Genomic DNA, 13,770 nt, shown 5'->3' with positions numbered 1-13,770 from the left:
TGGGGTCTCGGGAGAGTGCGTCACCAATGGGAGACGAGTGATCCAGAGATGCCTGTCATTAACCGCCATGTTTTGAACAGTGCTAACATGTAGAAATGTTAGTGTTGTTTCATATGTGCACCAATGACAACGAATATTGTCTTAAGGATGTTCGATTCCAAGTTGAACTGAGCCTAAATACCCAATGCATCTCTGTCTCGACGGAATCTAAGCGTGACTCTTTCTTCCTTTACTATTATACATTCTTTATTATATCTCTATCATGCAACAAAAAGGACACCTCGACGAGCCCAAACACTTAATAGTCTCATCGAAAAGCACCCCATCAACTTCCTGGATCGAGCATTTTCTATTCGTCCTCCTCATCATCCCCTTAACACTGAGTGCTCTTGTATTATATACCGATGTTTCCACCTGGTACCTTCCAGATAACCTATATGCTTTTGTGAATACAAATCGAACATCTGTCCAGACAGCAGTCCAGATCTTCGGCGCAATCCTAGCAGCCATCGAAGTCTTCGCACTCTGTCGCCTAATCAACTTAACAACTCGCATTCGATTTACACAAGCCCCAGTCTCCCTAGACATGCTTGGCTTCTGGTCAGCACTATCCACTCCAACAAACAACTTCTGTCTACCTTTCTGGATGATTGTCATCATGGTACTTCTCACAAACCTATCTGCTATCATATCAGCACTATGGACCGGTGCTTTGACACCCGCAAACGCCATCGGCATCCAACACTCTACCGTATCTATTCCAGATTGGTCCAATATCAGTCTAATCAAGGAATACCCCTCCGAGATCGACAAGAATGGCCTATCCATTCGCGAGGCAAAGGGTTACTTCACCTACTCAGTAGGCATGGGCCTACTAGGTTCACTACTATCCTCCATGAACTCCGCCTCGCCAACCGACGGCGGCGTACGCAATCACCCCAAAATGGACAACACCCGCTACAACTATCACGGCCGATCTTACGGAATTGGCGCAAGTGCCGGTCTCTCTGACGATAATCTCGTCGCCATACCCCACGTCAGAAACTATACCTTCAACGAAGTCGGCCTCGACGCCTCGGTCGACTGCATATACAATACAAGCTCGATGTTTGTACTTCAAGACCTTCCACAGCCAACCCTCCACACAGCCCGAGGTTTACTCCCCGATAGCAAACCCAGCGCACCGGAGTACTCGGTCTACGTTGGTCGAGGCGACGATGCAATAGTTGCGTTAGGGGTGGCGGCGGACCCCATTGAATACAGCGCAAAGCGATACATGGCCATCGCGGCAGGGAGTTACTACAAGAATTTGGATAAGATCCAGTGTGCCGTCGCGTTCAAGCCGGCATTATTCAATGTCTCGGTTGATATTCCGGGACGGAATATCAGCGTGAGCAGAGTGAGATCCGTGGACGCGGTCCATGATATCGACCCCCATCACAGTATAACCCACATCGTCATGCGACAACTCGAACTCATCTCCAACGATCTGACTAGTTACTATCGCTCGACCCTTGGGGACGCGTTCAATGCTAGCATTAGTGATTATCGCACTTCCGTTGCTGGCGGGAACGATAGCCTATCGGAGATGCAGATCGTGATGAAGGGAATGGAGAATGCAATTACGTCCCTCGTTGACGATATCCTTGGCGGGTACGCGTCGGCTCAATTGGTGGTCGGTGGATTCAAGAAGTCCGCCCCTGTACGGGTTGAGATCTCTACTTTACGCATCGGGTCGCGGGCTTATATTATTGCCAGTGCGGTGATCACGGGGTTGATCGCACTTCTGGTTATTGGGGAGGGCATTCGAATGCGGTGGTGGAAGGATCTCCCGACTTTTGATTATCAGGATAATCGAGGATTGGTTGTGGGTGCTTCTAGGGGTGGGAGGGGTTTCGCGGAGTATGTTGAGCACATGAACTGTAAGGATCTTGGCAGGATCCCGGTGATTTGGAGGAAGGGTAAGGGTCAGGAAGCATGGGATCAAGGGGAAATTGTCTTTCAACCCTTGCTACATGACTCCGAAGATGATATTGAGCATATTGCATCGGATAGGAATTCGGTCGCTTGGATATGAGACCTCAATGGCGTATAACTGTTGATGATAATTTATGATGCATAGCGTCGCTATAGTGCATTAGACATGTATCGAAGAACATCTGTCAAATTTCTGAATTAAAAATAACGCGAGGCAAGAAATATGTACTTCACCTCAACCGCAAAAAGAAAAGGGGAATCACACGTATGCAATAGAACCCGATATGTAACGCGAAAAGAAAGAAAAAAAGAAAAAAAGCCAGACTGCCAACAATGTGAGTCGGGGTATCTTGGTATCTTGGAACTGACGGCCGACTGTGCAACAGACCGAACAGCGAATAATAAGAAAAGAGAGACCACGGAATTGGACAATCCCAATTCAAAAATCAGACCAACGCCTTTCGATGCCCGAAGGGATCGTATGATAAGTGAATGGACAGGAATCGCAGATGCAATCGCTATGAAAGAAAAAGACGGTGGAAATAACAAAAAAAGACGAGGGGAAATCCCGTTATACATATACGAATCGAATCTTCAATCTTGAATCATTTGAGCTGACCCTTGCGCACAGCACCATAGCCCTTACTGAAGAGCTCCTGGATCTCAACAGAACGCCGACGCCCATTAGCGTCTTCGGGACAGAGAAGTCCAGACTGGCGACCACGGTCCTTCTCAGCATTGTGACTCGGGACGCTGCTGTTATGGCTAACCGTCGCGCTGGCGGTATCGACCTCGAGTTCCTTCGTATCCATGACACGGGGACGGGCGAGCAGTTCGCGAACCTGTCGTTCGCGGGCATCCATTTCAGCCTTCTCCGCGTTTTCCCGGGCGATCTCGAAGCTTGATCTCTTGGTGCCATGGTCCCAGCCCTGCTGAAGTTCCGAGGCTGCTGCTTCTTCGAAGCGCTTGCGGATGTCGAGGTCTTGTTCGTATTCTTGGAAGATGTCGACGTCTGTTGGGAAGAAGAACGCGCGGAGAGTTGAGACTGTGAACTCGAAGAGGAGGACTGCTGAGACAGAGAGGAAGAGGACGGTCCAGAAGAGGAGGTTGTGGCCGGAGTGATGGATGAAGTTGGAGGGGAGGAAGTAGATGCCTTTGCCGGAGGACATTGTGTATTCGCGGTCGAGGATCAGATCCCACATGAACCAGCCGCCAACGGAGATTATCACTACGATTAGCGACAGGTAGGTTTTGTTGTGGACTTCCAGGACTTGGAGCTTCATGTTGATGACGATGATGCACGCAGAGTAGGTTAGTAAACCCAGGGAGAAGATGTCGTTGTCGCTGGGGTTCACTCTTGCCAGGCCATAGAGACTCCACATGGTGAAGAAAATTATCACCGCTCCGCAGGTCCCCATGAATGACCAGCCCAAGTAGAGCCGGATATTGAAGCCGCCATGCCTTTGACCCTTGGTGTAGAGCTCAGGCACGGCCAACAGTGTCGATGCGGAGAGGTCTTTGGTGAAGATACCCAGGAAGATGACAGCGAGTGAGGTGAACAGAGTGTTGAACATACTCAGACTCCACGGCTCGTACAAACTGGTTCCAGTGTAGCCGTTCCAGCGCTGATACAGCGCTTGAGTCAGATAGAACAGCATTTCCTTCCAGAACGTGCCGAGGGTATACTTGCAGGCACGCAGGTAGTTCCACCGTCCGTGCACCAGAAGTAGCTTGAGTAGGAAGCGGAACTGCGCAATCGAGTAATCCGAAATACGTGCTGCCTGCAACCCCTCCTTTCCAGTGATTCCAATACCCACATGGGCCTCCTGGATCATGGCGATATCGTTGGCGCCATCTCCAATCGCAAGCGTGATTGCGTCGGTGAGCTGTTTGCGGATTGACCTCACCAAGAACGCTTTTTGCTTCGGGCTCGCGCGGCAACAGATAACCGAGTCTACCTTGACAGCCAGCTGGAAGAACTGTTCACGGACCACCTCATTCGCTTCGATCAACGACAGCGTCTGGCCATCTACCACGACCACTGAATGTGCCACACGGCCACGGGTAATCTCCCCGATAAGATGCGCGATCGATTGCTCAACATCGCCATTCTCATGATCCAGAATAGTCAATGTCGAGTACTCCTTGACAAGGCGACACGAGTGGCCAACATTGATAGCAGTCTCCCGCTTATCACCAGTCAACATCCACATCTTGATATTGGCTCGTCGCAATTTGTCAATAGCCTCCGGCACCCCTTTTTGCAGCTTATCCTCAATAGCAGTGGCACCAGTAAGCTCCAGCTGCTGCTCAATCTGCTCGCCGGCGTCCTCAATTTTCTGCTGTCGGTCAACGATGCTAGTGCATGCCTCGTTGTAGGCAGTCTTCCAGTTCGTGTAGGTCGCTTCATCCAAAAACCGGTGACCATACAACAAAGTCCGCAGGCCGTCAGTGGCAAAGTCATTCAGATGCTGGAAGCAGCGCTCGAAAATAGCCGCCTCGTTGACAACTAGTGCCTCCTCCACAAGATCCTCATCGTCTTCGCCATTCGTGGAGCTTCCAGAGTCCGAGATCGCAGCTGAGGCTCTACCCATCTGCGCCGAAGGCCGAGGGCTGTAATACTCACTATCAGCCTCTCTGTATCGCATACCACCATCCGTTTCCCTGTCGCGCAGCCAAACATCGATACTAGCTCGAAGAGCCGAGCCCTGTTGGCCAGTGATTGACGAACGCCGACGGTTGAAGCTCGGCCGGGTCATACTGCTCCGAGCACCACTGTTCTTCCGGCTGTGGTGCTCGCTGTTACGTCGGATGACTTGGTTCATCTCTGCATTCTTGCGTCTGCTTGCACGACGCTCGATCTCGGTCGCTTTCTCATGCGCCAGGTCGGCTTGCTTCAGGAGACGCATCAGTGTGGTGTCGGCACCTTTGCAGAATAGGCAAATGCGCTGGTCGGGCATGCGCACGACAACCGACATGCGCTTTCGCGCACTTGAGAATTCGATCACGTCCAGGACCTCGTAGACTTCGTCACTGGTGGCTTCGTGCGGTCCGTTTGGTTGTGTGCGGATAGTCAATGTGTTTGATTGGCGATCCACGACGAGATATCCGAGTTCCTGCGCTGCAAGAACAAGAGCTAACTCATCGGGGGAGGAAGCCTGGAAAGTGGTGTTTCCGTTCGCGTCTTCTTCGGGAATGCATGTGTGACACAGAGCCATAGACAAAATGAATAATTTCGCCTTTCGGGCAAAGATGGTGTAAGGCTTGCGCTGGATATATTCGAGCATCTCCTCGGTGCGGTATGTAGTAGCCGACCGGCCAGACTGGCGGAGAGCATCAAGAGGCCCAGAAACATTCGACGGACGGGGCATCTGAGCCTCGGAAACATTAGACTTGCGGCCCATAGCCTTTTTCCCCTTTGTACTCCGCTTCTTGTGGATCAACTTGGTGTGGTCGCCTGCGAGAGCAGCTTCTTCCTGAAGGTCGGCGTCATGCAACCACGCGGTTCCAGCCACACTCATCTTGCGGAATCGCATGGAGTTATTTGTCAGGGTACCGGTCTTGTCGGAGAAGATGTAGCTGACTTGACCGAGCTCCTCGTTGATGGTGGATGTGCGCGCCTCGAGCGGGGTGTCGGTTTCGGGATCGTACATATCGATATCATTGAGAAGCAGCATCTGGGCAACTTTGACGATTTCCATACTCACGTACAGGGAGATGGGAATCATGGTGTTGAACATGATCAGGAATGAAGTGAAGATTGGCCCATAGGAAACACTAGCATCTTCAAGGTACCAGGAATGTTGCTCCACGTCCTGAGACCAGTACTTGTAGGACACGGTGCAGATAACGGCCAGAATAACGACCAACACCACAATCAACATGACCACGCGATTGACCTTGTCTTGGAGAGCGGGCCTTTTAATTCGCGGGTTCTTGTTGGCGTTCATGCGGATCTTGCACTCCTCGCCAGTATAAATTACCATACCCAGAGCGCGGTCGGTGTTGCGAAGGATGCTGCCACGGTAAACGATCTCGTTGTTAGTCAAGGGCAGTTTCTCCTGGCCATTGACGCTGACGTGACCGTCGAACTTATAGAGATCCAAGTTGGGGTCCTCAACGACGAAGTGCAAGGAGTTGCTATTGATGTCCTCCACAGTCGAGCACACCTTGGATACAGGTTGACAAGGCTGCTTGTTTTTCAAATTTGTCTCACCGTCGAGAGCCATAGTCTCAATGTAAGCGACACCGTTGGGTCCGCTGGCGTGGAGGAGAGCAATATCAGCGGGAATCGGCTGGTCGCGCTCAAGTTTGATAACGTCGCCGACGCGAATGTCCTCACACTTGATTCGCTCCCAATCTTGAGCGTTGCTTATCATGGAGGCGCCGTCCTGGATCGTTCCGTGGCCTTGGCGGAGCACCCAAGCATCCCGATTGTTCTCTTCCTTGTCCAAACGATACCGGCGCCAGTCATCAAATCCTTCCTTGCCCATTGAGATACCAACGAAGATTAAAAGCGGAACGATGGTTGTGTATGTTCCAGTTGTACTCAGGCCAGGGATCATCTGCAGGATGGCTACAACTAAGAAGTAGAAGTTGGCGACTTTGGTGAACTGGGCGAAGAATTGGCGGGGAAAGAAACTCCAGAGACTGTAACGACTCGAACGAATGTAGTTACCGATATAAGGCTTCTGGGTGCGCTCATCGATCATGGAACCCACCATAGACGGATTTAAGTCAATGTGGCGCCCATCCTTAGTAGGTGGGATATCCTTGATGCGCAGAATAAATTTCTGGATAGAGGTCATAACAGCCTGGAAACGCGCGACAGCCACTGCAGTAGTCGCCTTTTTCTGGAGCCACTTCTCATGAGCCACAGACACGGAGAACTGTTCCTTGAGACCCTTTTCCGAAGGTTCGGAGGAGACATAAGGGGAAGCATCCTCCTTATGCGTCGAGTCGAGCGTGGCCGTCGGCGCGACGCTTAAAGCATGCTTCTCATCGGTGGCAGTGAGTGTCTCAGCAGTCGGGGCCTGGGCCGGAGTCACATTAGACGAAGGTTCCTTGACCTCACCCAGCTCAGCCAGGGCGAGGTCATCCTTCTCCGTCGAGTTGATGGTCTTATTAAATATGGTGCGACGGAGCGAGTACCCACGGTTTCGCGACCGAGACCGACCGGCGGACTCAGGACTCGGCGGGGGAATCGGGGAGAGGGTCGCATTTCGGGGCGAGAGTGGTGAGGTGGGTGAGGGAGCGGCTCGAACAGATGGAGGCGCCAGCGCCGTGTTGATGGTTAGGCCGCGAGAATTGGGGCGTCCATCCCAGTTTGTCTGTCGTTGTTCCTCGGCCGACTCGCGATCGAGATCGGTTGAGAAGCGCACATGTTGGGAGGAGATCCGCCGCCCGGAATCGGAGAGGGTTCGTGAGGGTACAAGAGATGGGCGTCGGAGGGCATCGTTCTGTTCGGGTTGGCTGCCCTCTGTAGGCTCTGTAGATCTGTCGTTGGACATGGCGACAGTCGAATTCCTGGCACGAATGCGCGGGACAGATCCCGACGATCTCGGTATCTTTTTTTTTCTCCCCTCCGAAATTATTGGATCCTTCCTCTGCTAGTATCCCCCTCAAGATCAAAGTAAAGTATTCGATTGAGCGCACCGATTAGACAGTCATCCTTGTGCTGTTCTTTCAGTGGAGATGTTTTCCCCTAAATGAAGGTGTTGCGAGGGTTGAGCAAACGAAAGTACTCCCGTCGGACGCAAGGATAGAAAGGAAGGGCGCAGTGATTTCGTACTGTTGTATAGAAGAGAAAAAGAACAGAGGCCAAGAAGACTAAGAGACTAAGAGACTAAGACTAAAAAAAACCCAGAGAGAGAGGAGCAGCCAAGACCCAGTCTTGAGGGAAGTGGTAAACCCAAAACGGCCTAGTGTTCCAACTGACGATATCTACGAAGAGTACGAGTACTCCATACAAGGATATGATAGGCATAGAATGAGAAAATTGGAGTTAAAGTGGGCATTGGAAACCCCCGTCTAAAACGTCTAAGACCTTCCCAATCGCCAAAACCGTTCCAACCTTGGAAGTTCTGGGCAACGCGTAAGATGCAACCATCGAATGCCCACGCTGACGCCCCCGGCACAGCCCCAGCCAGGTTTAAATTAAGAATCGTCCAATCAGATGGGATTGTCCCTCGCTGCATTGGGGCGAAAGGCCCGCTGGATCCAGATCTACCAGAGTTTTAATTGGCCACCCTCACATTCCCAGGACCCTGCAGCCCTATTGCAGATGGAAAATTGGGGGGAACGACAGGCCTAAGTAGGTACATGGTAGGTACGGAGTACATGGTAGGTATATGGTGACTTCTAAGGTTCTTCTCTCTTTTCCTCTTTTAGCCAATACATGTATAATATGCTGCATATGTACAACCACTCTTGAGCGCCCTAGCGAACTCGTGGGCTGATTCGTTTTAGTGTAGCCTTGGCAGGCCCCTTCACAAAGGACCGACTACATATGTACCTTAGGTACCCCGTACGCCATAGACCTGTCAACCTTGGAAGGCCCCAAATCTAAAAGATAGAAAAATAATATTCAACTTAAAGTTAGGTTCGAGTTCGTAATTCATGGAAACTACGTGGAGTAAAAGAACCCAACTACCTTCCCTCAAACGCATGGCGAAAAAACCGTAAACTCAGAAGCCCTATGATGTCACATTCCATCAATAGCGTGGCGGCTGTCCACCATACTGGTAGCCAGGTCCAGGGGATCCATACCCATGTGGCTGCTGTTGGCCATACCCACCCCGCGATCCCTGGTAGGGAGGCTGCTGGGGAGGCTGTTGGTATTGGCCCTGCGGTGGGTAGCCTGGCTGAGAACCGTACGAAGCCGGTGGGGCACCAGGGGGCGGACCATACGGAGGCTGAGCTTGGCCCTGGGGTGGCGGAGGTTGGCCGTACCCTCCTCCGTACTGGCCTGTTGGTGGGGGTGCACCACGACGTTGATTCTCTCGCTCATCCTTGGTGTCGTAAGAAGAATCGATAGCGCCGAGCATCAGTTTGGCGCACTAAACGGACAGCCAGTTAAAAACTAATGCAATCATCAAATATGTTGAAACGACTTACCCAAAGCTCGCGAGTGAGATGCACGGGTGGGTTAGCACGCGACATCTCATCCTGCTCAACCTCAAAGTCTAGAACACCACGTTAGTTAGATCCACTATAGAACCCCACGTGAAACTTACTGGAAGTACAGTCGATCAGATGGCCGATATGAGGGTCCTCATCCAGAGAGCCCAAGAAGTCGCGAGCCCGCTGATCAGTTCCCACCTGCGAGAACTGGAAGGCTACGGTGCCGGGGCCATAACGGGTCCGTGACGTCTCCTCCACTGCGTAGCGAATGACATCACCCACGGTACCATGAGGCTCGCCAGCAGGCTGTCCGTCGGTGATGGTGATCACCAGAACGGGCTTGTCGAGACGGTTGGCCTGGGCGGGTTGAACAACCATGGGGTCGATGACTTTGCTCCTCAGACTGGTGCCCAGAGGGGTCAGGCCTGAAAAACGGACTCGGGACACTAGGCGCTCGACATCCTCTGCATTGCGGATGCCATCGCCCTTCTCGCTGGAGTTCATGAATCGGACAGAAATACCATCCTGGTCAAAGGTAGATGCGGCAGTAGCTACGATGCCGAGAATTTGTTTGAGCTGGTCCTTTCGGAGTCCCTTCTCTTCGAATTCGATAGATCCACTGTCATCAACATAGAGAACCACGTCAAACAGCGAAAGCTTCATGACATCGGTCGCAACCTCCATAGGCACGGCCCATTCATGAATCAGCCTATTGAGCTTGCCTGGTGCTTCAGCGGCAAGCGACTGAACGAGTCGGTCCAGTCGCTCGGGAGGGTAGAAGCTTTGGAGGTTCTTCTCCTGAATCGCGGAAATCAAAAGCGATCGGTAGGCTGCGACCTGTTGCTGAGTGGCCGGGGGAGATGCGGAGGGAGGGGCGCCACCGGGTGCGCCATATTGGCCTGGCGGCGGTCCGCTTGGTGGTCCTGGTGAGGGACCAGGACGGCCCTGGCCACCGGGGTACGGGGAACCCTGGGTAGGGTAGGGTGGTGCCTGGTTCAATTTTCCGTTAGCATCACTTTCCAACTATTACCCATTCAACGACAATCCGAATACTCAGACAGGATACACAGAAATAGGCAGTGATGCAGGGCAGGGGGTATTTTGTACATATGGCGGCTGCTGTCCGGGGTATGGTTGTTGTCCAGGATATTGCTGCTGTCCGGGGTATTGCTGCTGTCCGGGATATTGCTGCTGTCCGGGATATTGTTGTTGTCCGGGGTATCCTTGTGGAGGAGCTTGCTGTTGACCAGGATAGGGCGAACTAGGAGAAGCATAGGGCTGTCCCGGTTGCTGACCTGGGTATGGCGAGCTAGCGGAGGGATAAGGCTGGCCTTGTGGTGGGGGTGGAGGCGGGCGGCCATAGCCCTGAGATTGCTGAGATTGCTGCGATTGCTGCGAGGCGGGGTATGGTGTGGATGGCGGGGGCCTGGAGTACGGAGATGATGGATTGTTCTGAGGTTGAGATGAGCCGCCGTATGGAGGATAGCCTTGGTAAGGTCCCGACATGGTTCCAGAAATATGATGACCGTGGAGGGGTAAATCGTGGAAGCGGGGGAAAATCACGGAAAGCAAAAAGACTTAAGAAAAAATATAGCTTACCGATCCCTGGGGGGCTGGGGATCCTGAATAAGCCTGGTATTGGGGCTGTTGGCTCTGCTAAACATTAGCACTTTTTTCTTTTTCCTTCTGTATGACGTCGAACGAGTCATAGCAGAAGCAGGCGCAGAGATGGACATGACTTACCGATCCACCAGGCTGCAGAGCGGCAGGAGGACCCCCAGTGTATCCTGACGGAGGTGCACCTCCATATGAACCACTGTTAGCCATGTTCTGGCTATTCTGAGCTGCGGCGATTTTCTGAGCAAACTAAAGATAGTCAGATTGAGGGGTTCTCTAGGAGTTGTAGTGGGAGAAATCTGGAAGACTTACACCCATGATAGAACTGGATGGGGAAAAGAGGAGAAAAAGTAAGACACAGAGAAGTATCACGAGAGGAATCCAAAGTTCGATGACGTTGCCTGATGTGGATAGCCCCTCTTAGTCGCCTAAGTGAGGCTGAGCTGTATACGGAGTACGGAGTACGAAAGGTACCTCGGGATACTTGGCGCCCCCACTTCTCCTTCCCAGCAAAGAAGGTACCTCCAAGTATCTTAAATGAAGTCAGCAGGTTGATATAAATGCGGCCCTATACATATAATAACACATATGACAACGAATTCTTGGCCAGAGTCATTTCCACGGTGCCGGTTTATGAGGGCGCTTGGCCTCCCCACTACTTATTTTTACACCTCCGAGCCTGAACAGGATGCTTACTGAGTAAACAATATGCCGACCTGTGCATGGGTGAACCTGTGGACCTGGGAAAAAAACACGTGCTTCTCTTTATAGCTGAAACCGAACATGTCAATAGGCATCCAAGCTGGAATTTAACCAATACACCCTAGCTCCCTCAGGTTTCACGGAGCAAATGCGCGATGATCATATCCAGATAGACCCCAGCACGGGGTGTGGTGGCCTCAACACCCTCCAATTTGGCAGCATCATCCCACAGTCGAAGTGAGACCATTTCGTCTCGAAGTGGATCTTCCTCAAAGTTCCTGAGGTCTGCATCTCGGAAGGGCCCCCCTTGAAATGCCAGCGACTTCTGCGAGGCAGATGATAGAGATCCGTGGTATCTCTGGTCCGTAGCAGTGAGGTACCTAAAAGATGAGCCTGGGCTCGCAAAAAGACGGACAAGATCACCTACCGCTTCGCAGCGACATGACTATTTACCAAGCGACACACTACTTCGCTGAATCCAAGGGATCGCAGGTATGATGCCCCGATGGCTTCATGGCCGACACGGCCGACGTTTTCCGTGCTTTCGCGAAGATTCATGCGTGCCTCCTCGGTGGATTCTAGCGGAATGATTTGACCAATATCATGCAATAAAGCCGCAATTACCAACTCGTCACGAGCATCTCGAAGATATCAGTGACCGTCAGAGATATTAGGATTAATACGCACTCGCTTTACTGGCCTGGTGAGCCGCCTGCAGACAGTGTTCTAACTGGCTAATCGACTCCCCGATGTAGTCGCCTTGGCCATACTTTTCTAGAGCGCCGATCAAAGCCTCTGCTTTTTCTTCGGGTGATTGCTGATTCATAGTCCTATTTAATCGGATAGGAGGGGCGTTGTGAGAAACAAGATCCGGCTGGACAAAGGAGAGATGAGGAAGAAGCGAGGTGGAACCTTGGAAGGAAGTGTTTATATACGCCATGGCCCTTTTACTCTATCTTCGGTCCAGTTGCAAGTACCTTGACTAAAGTGTTCGGTCATCATGCCGGTGGCCCACACCCGTCAGATTTGAAGTCTGGACCTGACTAGTATATTTCAGTAAGACATACATTTTACCTAGTTAGAGGTATTCTGTTTTGACTAATCGATGAAGTTGTTACAACATCTTTGGATCACTTTTGCTTTACAAAGTATGCCATGCGGCTTGACTATACCCATCAGGCCGACATCACCTTTGAGTCCACAGTCAACATAGGGGACCCAAAGGCATATCGCACACGACCTTCCTCGTATGACTGTCCGCTTTGCCGCATGTGTGTCGCAGGCCAGAGTTTCTGACGGTCGGAATAGTACTGGTCGTGTAGATTACCTTCAGCGGCACAGTTATACGTTGCATAGATCGCACGCCGGTCCTTAGAGCTAGCATTGGCGCCACTGCGATGGGCCAGATACGAGCCAAAAATCAAGATATCTCCTACTTTCATTAACGAAACTGCGATGAAAGTATTGGTGAGCTTTTCAATCTGCATACCTGACTCGAGCTCAGCTGGTGTCCAGACATTGCTTTCGACCCAATCGGACGCAATGCAGCGATCACTGCCGAGAGGAATATCCATGCGGTGGCTGCCGTCCACCACTTCCAGACCTCCATTGGTAGCATTCATTCCATCGACCGCCGCAAGGATTGTCAAATGCTTGATGTTTTTAACATGGGTGTAGGCATTGGCATCGATATGAGGATCAAAACCGCCTATCAAACAGGTGAGTTATCAAAACAGGCCTGTAAAGCGGGAACTGCTTACCACTTCCTGCCAACTTGTAGTTAATCTTCTCTTTGAAGAGAAGCATCTCCTCTCCTGCGAGTTGTTGTAGAACACTTGTTGCACGCTGTCCTCGGAGGAAGCTATCGAATCCGGCATGCGAGTTGGCAAAGTTTTCAGTGCGACACAGCACGTGTTTGCCTTCCGAATTTACCTCCTCATAAGGCATCCAGGGCACGTCAGGGGTGCATGGAAGATCGTGGACTTCCTGCGCCCATTCTCGCAACAGCTCCGATTCCTTAGAAGTGAAAAACCCACGGATCAGTAGGTATCCACGCTTCTGGAAGCTCTCCAGCTGCTCAGTAGAGAGCGAGTAATGGGAATTGTTCATTTCTGTTACCGGTATATTCGAGTAAAAACACTGAAGACGCCGTGCTGGTGAAACATTGCGGGCTCAGAAGCTCGCATTTTGTAGATCAATCGAAAGTCCGGAGGTATCGCCCTTCGCACCGAGATGAGTATTTCTTAAACGCGACAAAATATAGATCCGCCATGTGAGATGTTCAAGCACATGAAAGAAAGATAAGCTCCGATAGGCCTGACAAACGGGTACTACCCTATCTGAGGAGGCTGA

General features: G+C 51.6%; 5 protein-coding genes across 5 annotated transcripts; 1 reads left to right on the top strand and 4 right to left on the bottom strand.

The window, feature by feature from the left end:
* Positions 1 to 262: 262 nt before the first annotated feature.
* N7525_005074 (uncharacterized protein) lies at positions 263 to 2,077 on the top strand (the record flags this gene model as incomplete). The annotated part of the gene is made up of 1 exon (XM_002565169.1): positions 263 to 2,077. The coding sequence occupies one exon, from the start codon at positions 263 to 265 to the stop codon at positions 2,075 to 2,077; it is 1,815 nt and encodes a 604-aa protein (XP_002565215.1).
* A 505-nt stretch (positions 2,078 to 2,582) lies between these two features.
* Positions 2,583 to 7,487, bottom strand: N7525_005073 (aminophospholipid-translocating P4-type ATPase DNF3; the record flags this gene model as incomplete). Its single annotated transcript, XM_002565170.1, has 1 exon — positions 2,583 to 7,487. The coding sequence occupies one exon, from the start codon at positions 7,485 to 7,487 to the stop codon at positions 2,583 to 2,585; it is 4,905 nt and encodes a 1,634-aa protein (XP_002565216.1).
* A 1,203-nt stretch (positions 7,488 to 8,690) lies between these two features.
* rfeF (uncharacterized protein) lies at positions 8,691 to 10,605 on the bottom strand (the record flags this gene model as incomplete). Its single annotated transcript, XM_061213271.1, has 4 exons — positions 8,691 to 9,035; positions 9,094 to 9,161; positions 9,213 to 10,089; positions 10,207 to 10,605. The coding sequence occupies 4 exons, from the start codon at positions 10,603 to 10,605 to the stop codon at positions 8,691 to 8,693; spliced, it is 1,689 nt and encodes a 562-aa protein (XP_061070292.1).
* Positions 10,606 to 11,548: 943 nt separating this feature from the next.
* On the bottom strand, positions 11,549 to 12,244 carry N7525_005071 (HD domain-containing protein; the record flags this gene model as incomplete). Its single annotated transcript, XM_002565172.1, has 3 exons — positions 11,549 to 11,798; positions 11,846 to 12,059; positions 12,106 to 12,244. The coding sequence occupies 3 exons, from the start codon at positions 12,242 to 12,244 to the stop codon at positions 11,549 to 11,551; spliced, it is 603 nt and encodes a 200-aa protein (XP_002565218.1).
* A 349-nt stretch (positions 12,245 to 12,593) lies between these two features.
* On the bottom strand, positions 12,594 to 13,527 carry N7525_005070 (phytanoyl-CoA dioxygenase family protein; the record flags this gene model as incomplete). Its single annotated transcript, XM_061213270.1, has 2 exons — positions 12,594 to 13,126; positions 13,179 to 13,527. The coding sequence occupies 2 exons, from the start codon at positions 13,525 to 13,527 to the stop codon at positions 12,594 to 12,596; spliced, it is 882 nt and encodes a 293-aa protein (XP_061070291.1).
* Between the last annotated feature and the right edge of the window lie 243 nt (positions 13,528 to 13,770).

Source organism: Penicillium rubens (assembly GCF_028828025.1).
Source record: "Penicillium rubens strain IBT 27055 chromosome Unknown utg000002l_segment0_segment0, whole genome shotgun sequence".
Taxonomy (NCBI): Eukaryota; Fungi; Ascomycota; class Eurotiomycetes; order Eurotiales; family Aspergillaceae; genus Penicillium; species Penicillium rubens.
The sequence above is the reverse complement of the archived record's forward strand: the minus strand, read 5'-3'. Positions and strand labels throughout refer to the sequence as shown.